The sequence below is a fragment of the Sander vitreus genome, chromosome 24 (genome assembly GCF_031162955.1).
Source record: "Sander vitreus isolate 19-12246 chromosome 24, sanVit1, whole genome shotgun sequence".
NCBI classification, from domain to species: Eukaryota; Metazoa; Chordata; class Actinopteri; order Perciformes; family Percidae; genus Sander; species Sander vitreus.
Genome location: NC_135878.1, coordinates 287,501 through 295,000, shown reverse-complemented (window position 1 = coordinate 295,000; position 7,500 = coordinate 287,501). Strand labels below are relative to the sequence as shown.

General features: G+C 40.9%; 2 protein-coding genes across 2 annotated transcripts in view; one reads left to right on the top strand and one right to left on the bottom strand.

Annotated features, from left to right (window-relative positions):
• The window catches only part of iqcb1 (IQ motif containing B1), a 48,842-nt gene that overhangs the window by 169 nt on the left and 41,173 nt on the right, over positions 1-7,500 (top strand). Inside the window, 2 exon segments of the mRNA XM_078243614.1 lie at positions 3-84; positions 173-231. Coding sequence (XP_078099740.1) covers positions 185-231 — 47 coding nt within the window. The 5' untranslated portion in view covers positions 3-84; positions 173-184.
• Positions 3,105-6,018, bottom strand: gbx2 (gastrulation brain homeobox 2). Its single transcript, XM_078244010.1, has 2 exons — positions 5,511-6,018; positions 3,105-3,664 (listed from the first exon to the last, which is right to left on the bottom strand). The coding sequence occupies exons 1-2, from the start codon at positions 6,001-6,003 to the stop codon at positions 3,105-3,107; spliced, it is 1,053 nt and encodes a 350-aa protein (XP_078100136.1). The 5' UTR covers positions 6,004-6,018.

The window sequence follows — 7,500 nt, the reverse complement described above, 5'->3', positions numbered from 1 at the left end:
AGGGGGGAACTGCCTCTGTTGCTATGCCTAGCTTGATTACCGACACCTGTCGTTGACGACGTCACTAAAGAGCGCCCTCCGGAGGTAGACGCTTTGTTATTGTTTCACGTTTCCTCTATGTTTTACAGAAATAGTACATAATAATAAGCTTAGCGTTATTCATTTATTTTAGTGTGATGACCGGATGGAGCAACATGTTGCCTGGATACAACCACAAGACGCCAAACCAAGGTATTTATTTCTTATTTTGTATTTTTAGGTTGTTTTGTAGGCTAACAGATGCTACATTAAATCCCTATTTCTCCCTAAAATGAACCGAATACTTAGTTCACCCCTTAAAGAATATAATGAGATGTTTATGGGATCTTTGTTAGAGCAGGTTTGTCCCCTAAAAGCTTCACATTGTTAACTAAATGTGACTCTTTGTCCAAAAAAACCTCACATCAAGCCTCGTGATCTGCTTTTAACGTTTGATCATTTCCTTAAAATCCGACTTATGTGAAAGAAATCTGACAAACTGAATAAAAAGCAACAGATTTAAGGATTTCTCTGCGTTTATAAGTCACTTATTTCATCTTTAAATGTGATGATTGTGATTTGTACACGTGTGTGTGCACGTGCGTGTATGTGTGTGTGCGCGCGTGTTTTGTTGAAGCAGGATTGTCCCCAAAATATTTTACTTTTTAACCAGAAACACTTAGTTAGAGTCGACATGTGGTTGTAAAAACGGGCAGATGTCAGTGCGCTAGATTTCAGGTATGTCACGCAGCCGCGTGAACGCGCATTTTCGTATCCAGCTCGTGCCCGCGCTGTCATAACAACAGGCGCGTAATGAGAGGGACCTTTGACCTGCAGGATGTGATCATTGTGACACAGACGGGCAACAAAAGAAAACCCCAAATCTGCTCTGATTTCAATGTTCTTGTTTTCCAAACCAGTTCAACTACATTTTAATATTTCAGTCAAACTATTGTTTACATTTTAAAGCTTTTATTAATCAGTTAGTTATAGTTTGTTCTTATTTTTTAGATTTGAAGATCTGTGGCCTTTTAAAAGCATCAGGCCTTCAAAATAAAACGACAAAAAATCAGTTAAACCAGATTAATATTTCTCACTAATTATTTTACTTTCTTCAGCCTTTATCAGTGTGAAAATACATGGATTTAGTTATTCTCCTTAATTTCTAAAAATAAATCAGATTTGTGGCCTTTTTTTCAAAGCATCAGGCCTTCAAAATAAAATGACAAAAAATCTGGACTTTTATTTTTTATTTTCAGTTAAACCAGATTAATATTTCTCACTAATAATTTTACTTTCTTCAGCCTTTTATCAGTCTGGAAATACATGGACTTAGTTATTCTCCTTAATTTCTAAAAATAAATCAGATTTGTGGCCTTTTTTCAAAGCATCAGGCCTTCAAAATAAAAGAAAATAAAGCTGGACTTTTATTTTTTTAAATCAACATCTGGACAATAGGACTAACCACTGAAATAACTAAACTGAAAATGTGTTTGTGTTTTTATTGAACATAATCCAAGCTGAAGATCTGATATTTTAGTTAAGTCTGATTTAATAAACTGGAGGAAAAAGGGACCTTGTCGTAAATCCAGAACATGAACGGAGACAGCTGTGAACATCTGGTTTCATCTTTTAATTCACACTTTCTTTTTTTTTTTTTTTAAGCTCCATACGTCAGGGAATGTTAGTTACTTTTGCACACTTTCATATAAATAAATTAGCAGCGTCATTTTGTCCCAAAGAAATAAAATAAAAGAAGCAATAATGATCCAAAGAGAGTAGTTCAGTAGCACAGACAGGAGGGTCAGAAAAACCCCCAAAATGTTTCTCAAATGAAGAATAATGTTTCATAATAACACGTCAAGTCCTCAGTTTGGTCCCGAGTGTGTATGTACATGTCAGTTTGTCTTTTCATCGTCAGCGGAGCGTCATTACGCACAGTTTTTGGTGTCGCTCCAAAACGATTAGATCTGAATACTGCGGTTCCTGGTGCAGAGAAATGTCCATCTTAACGAGCCACTGAGTCCCGTGTTGAGGCTTGAAATGTATATTTTTTTATTTCCTGTAAAGAATAAGTAAATGATAAAGCCTGAAAACATCAGAAAAAAAACTAACTGGTTTCATTTGCACACGGTTCTTGAATCCAAACGTCCTTTTCAGTGATTACCACCAAACTCCATTGGGGAAAAGTGGCATTTTCTAAACTCGCTGCCACAGTTTCCCCAAAATTACTTTGTCAGACTCACAAATGTTATTAAAATATTTGTTAATGTGTCCTTTTAAAAACGGCCATATTTAATAAGCAAGTAATATAAGTGTAGTGTTTAGATTTGAGATATTTCTACTCTCTTTCTGAGAAAAACGAGCTTCGTTTGAGTCTGAAAAGCTCCTAAAACAAACAAGATTATAAAGGAATTTGGCTGATTTTTTTACAGGACAAGTGCATTAATATAACACGAATATATAGTTAGGCTATTGTTATAATGTAACCTGAAAAATGGGATTTGTAAGAAACTATCAGCTCAGAGGCCTCAGATTATTTCTTATTTCCAATCTTTCTTCAGATTAGACATTTCATCACGAAGGTTTTATTTGGTTAAGTGGCGTCATGTCAATATATAGAGTTTATAAGGTGATATAATTACATTAACTGCACTTTTAAGAAGCCAAATGTTTCCTTAAAATCAGAACTATGTGAAAAATCTGACAAACTGAATTAAATGTCATTTATTTTATCTTTTAAATGTGGTGTTATTTCATTTTATTTTAATTAAATAGTATTTTTCGGTTGTTCTGTTGGTTAAAAGATGCTAAATGAAGTCTTTATTTCCCCTAAATTAACTGAGTAGTTAGTTTACCTGATAACCTTTTTTTTTTATTTGGGTTTAATTGATTTTCTTGAAGCACGTTTTTCCCCCTAAAGCTTATAAATATAATAAAATAAAAATAATATCTGACAGACTGAATAAACCCCGCACATTTAACGACTTGTCTGAGTTTATAAGTGCACTGCAGGAATTAAAATAAAATAAACTCTCCAACACGGGATTCAGTCACTAGAAAAGCTGTTAGTTTCTTGCTTATTATTATGGTCTGGCCTGCTCCATCTGCTGGTGCTGACTCCTTATTGCGAAGCGGCTCACGTGCACCGGGATGGGAACAACTATTTTGGGGTTCCGGGAAGGCTCCCCGGATTTGTTGTTGACGTTTCCGGCTTTGACGCGTTTCCATTTGGCGCGCCGGTTCTGGAACCAGATCTTCACCTGCACTTCGCTCAGCTTCAGCGCATGCGCGATCTGCGAGCGTTCGGTCAGCGACAGGTACTTCTTGCAGTGGAACTCCTTCTCCAGCTCGAGCAGCTGTTCGCTCGTGAATGCCGTCCGTCGCCGCCGGTTCTTCCCGCTTCCGCCGCCTCCTCCCCCCGCACCGGAGCCTGCACCGGAGCCCGAGCCTCCGTGCACGTGCTGGCCGTCCTCCAGCCCGCCGCCGCCGCCGCTTTCCCCCCCATCCTCCTTGTGACAGAGCAGGTTATCGTCCGAGCTGTAGTCCAAGTCGCTGTCCATGGAGAAGCTCTCATCTTTCCGGCCGCACTCCTCCTCCCTGGAGTCTTCTTTACTGTGGGCTCTGACTGAAGGACACACAATAACTGTATTAATACATGAACACACACACACACACACACACAAGTCGGAACATTTCCCCACAATCCATCTGAAAAGCGGGTTTTCCTGCCTGCAAATCCTAAACACTTACAGGTCTAAAATATATCATATCTCATCTTTACGTTCTCCTTTGAGTCTTAATTACTGTGGGCTCTGAGGAGCACAAAATATATATGAACAGGCACAAAAAGTCATAAAATCCCCCGAAAATCGAAACCAGAAGCTGTTTTTCTGCCTGAAAATCATAAAAACATTTAAATGTTTGAATTATTTCTGTCTAAAATAGCTCCTCATATCTCCTTTTCTCATGTGTCATCACAAAAAAAACGGTATTAATACAGAGAAATAGGAGTACATGAAGACAGAAAAGAAGTCCTAAATGTCCCCAGGTTTGAAACGAGAAAAAATGTGAATCATCTGATCATTTCGGTCTACAAATATCAGTTTTGTTTGATTATAAAGATTAAATAAACTGTGCTAAATGTCTTCTTAAAAACTGATTTCTGATTCCAAAGACTCGTGCCCTAAAACACCCCAAATGATCAGAGGAGAATTAACACAGTCACGTTTTAACATCAGGGAAAACGGTTTTATTTTGGCCGGAAATGTTGTTAAAGTGAAGCTGACTGTGACATCTGTGGGAGTGAATTAAAGGAGGGGGGTGTCCTGTCGTGTCTCGTGTCAATATCCATCATCAGATCAGTGTTTGGAAGCCACGCGCTCTGCAGGGATTTTTATTTTTCACGCGTAATTACGCACGAAGCGTCTCTCCGCGCGGCCGCTCACATTGTGTGTGTCCGCGTGTGAAACGGAGCTGAATAACGTCAGATTAAATCACAAATAAAATCCTATAATGTCTGATTTTAATATCAGGACAGGAAGCATCAAACGCTGATGATTTATCACCAAAAACTGCACTGTCAGAAAAAGAAAAAGAGGTACAATATGGTCCATTTCTGTTCCCTAATAGTACAAATGTTCCCTTTTTAAAAGTACAAAAATGTATCTTGAAGGTACAATTACGCACCTTCCATTGTGGACTTCCCGAGGTGTAAAGTACATATCTGTCCCTTACATTGTGTACATGTACACAAATACAGGCGTTTCTTCATGAAATAAAACCAAATATGAGATTAAATCCATCCGAGTGAACACGTTGTCAGACTCAGTTACATTCTGGATGTAAAATACATTTTATTCTCAAAGAATCTGAGACAAAAAACAACATGTTGATGACTTTATCTGATTTACAGAATCGAGACACTGAGGCCTTCTTTAAAATAAATGAATACAATTATTTCTTCACATTTTATTAGTTTTTCCAGGCAACATCTAACCCTTTTGTTTTTAGATTTTGGATACCTCTACATGGCAAAGAAATACGTATTTAAACACGTTTAAAAGTAACAGAAATAAAGGATTATTAGTCCGTAATTAATCAGCCCAAACCTGCCAATATACGGCCCGCGCTCTCTTTTCCTGCTCTGGTCAGCTGGCTTTATTCTTCATTTTCTCTTGACTTGAGTCACATTTTAACAACGATTTTATAAAACCAACATTTGTTTTGCTTCCTCTAATAAAAACATGTTGAAAATGTGAAATATTTCGGACAGAATCTCAAACGTGAAATAATATTTTACCACACTTTATATTCCTGATATTTAAAAACCTTTGTGATGGAGAAATGTTCCCTAGATTAAGCTTAAAGTCACATTTTAATGGGCCGTTTTTCGTGTATTTTACTATGAAGTTACACTAGTCAGAGCCAGCATTTGAGCCGGGATTTGAGGCTTAGTTTCGGGTGAAAAAGACCCCCCCCCCCCTACGTACCTGTGGATGTTTGCTCCGTGTCGTGGAAAGCGTGCATCGCTGCGGCCTCTTTCCCCTGCAGGAAGCTCTTCCCGTCCTCCTCTTGCAGCCGCAGCTCCTGACTTTTGTCAAAGACCGCGTGCAGCGACTGCGAGCCGAACTTTCTGGCAGCCTCTTGGTGCTGCTGGGACGGGGAAAAGCCCCCAGGCAGCGACGCCATGAGCGTGGATGTGAGCGCCATTCCCTGCGCTAGGCTGGAGCAGAAGCCGCTCTGCAGGCTGGGGATCTGCGCGTGGTGTGCGGCGGGGAGAGCCTGCTGCAGGGCCGGAGGCGGCGGAGGCGGCGGCTGCAGCACCACCGACCTGTACGGCATGAACATGGGGTATCCGGTGTAGACAAAGTGTCCCGGACTGGGCTGCGGGGGCCCCCCGATCAGAGAGTCAATGCTGAAGGCGGTGGTGCTTCCGAGTGGCCGCTGCATCACCATGAAGGACGGGCTGAACGCTGCGCTCATTTAACGGCCGCTGCAGCTCGGAGGAGCCCGGGGAAGACGCGCTGTGGCCGGCTGGAAGGACAGCAGAGCCCCGGGGGGGATCCGCGGCTGGAGTTCAGGCTGAAAATCTCCCCTCTGCTTGAGGTTTCAGCGCGTAAAACGGAAGGTTTTCCGTCACTCTTATCGCACCAAATGCTCGCTCTTTAGGCGGAATAGTTGGGTCTGCGTTTAGCTGTCTTCACAGTTAATTTAGTCGAGAAAAATGACAGTCCAGTTAAGTTTAGACATAAAAACGAGTGGTTAAGATTAGAAAAAAAGAGAAAGGAAGAAGGGGAGAGAATTCCGACACACCACCGGTGTTCAGAGGAGAAATAATCCGATTAAACAAAACGATTCCATCAGAGAAGCAGAGGCAGAAAGTCACGAAGAGAGAATACAAATAAAAACTCGACACTTCTTCTGTGTCCTGCTTTTAGTTTCCCAACAAAACATTGGACCATAAACGCGTCAGAGCTCCGGTGTTACGCTCCACTTCACCTTGACTCCCTCACTGTGTGTGATTCCTGCGCTGCTCGCGTCCAGAAGTATTTTGGATTTAAATTGCGCTCCCCTCTGTTTAATTGCGCTGCATTCACCGCGCAAGCTCCGCCCCCTTTGCCTCGCTCTGACCCCCTGATTGGCTAGTTGAAGATGATGTGACAGCTCGCCTTTTTGGTCTCCTGGATGAACGCCAATTACACAAATTGGGACCACAGGCCATTTAAGAAAGAGAAAACACATCATCATCGTAAATAATAAGCTGTGTGTGTGTGTGTGTGTGTGTGTGTGTGTGTGTGTGTGTGTGTGTGTGTGTGTGTGTGTGTGTGTGTGTGTGTGTGTGTTATATCTTCCAACTCAACCAGAAACAAAAAAGACCGACTTCTGTCTGAAATGAGCGATTTTACAAAGACAAAATAGAGACTTTTATTGTGAAAATCATCCCTGAACGTCTCTTTTTGTATACAGTTAATAAAGAAGATGAATCACTTTTGAGCGGGAACCGTCAGTCAGCGTCCACTAAAAGTCCTGTTGTTGCTGCTGACAGACTCAGATTATTATTCTAAGAGTCTGACAACATTATGAAAGGATCCCTACAGAGATAGACCTTTTAGTTAAAGAGGAAGATCCTTTTAGTTTAACATGAAACAGCCCCGAAATCACCATCACCAAACTCCACCAGACTCCATGTAAATAATCAGGACTTTTAGCGTGTATAGAGCCAGCATATTTCCACATGTAAATGGGTGACTTAAGGGTTTATTTCAACCAGACCAGAGTGGTGATTGTTGGAACAGTGGAAAGATGAACCAAGACGGCTTTTGGTAGTTTTATTTAGTTTCTGTCCACTTTGAATGACGTGTGTTGTACGATGGTAAAAGTCCTGATTATTTACATGGAGTCTGGTGGAGATACGCTGGCTCTATACACGCTAAAAGTCCTGATTATTTACATGGAGTCTGGTGGAGATATGCTGGCTCT

What these genes read in the sequence shown, in the direction of transcription:
- gbx2 (XM_078244010.1), bottom strand. Translation starts at nt 6,003, where the DNA reads ATGAGCGCAGCGTTCAGCCCGTCCTTCATGGTGATGCAGCGGCCACTC. An exon ending in CACGGAGCAAACATCCACAG is followed by an intron (nt 3,665 to 5,510) that starts GTACGTAGGGGG and finishes GTATTAATACAG; the next exon opens with TTATTGTGTGTCCTTCAGTC.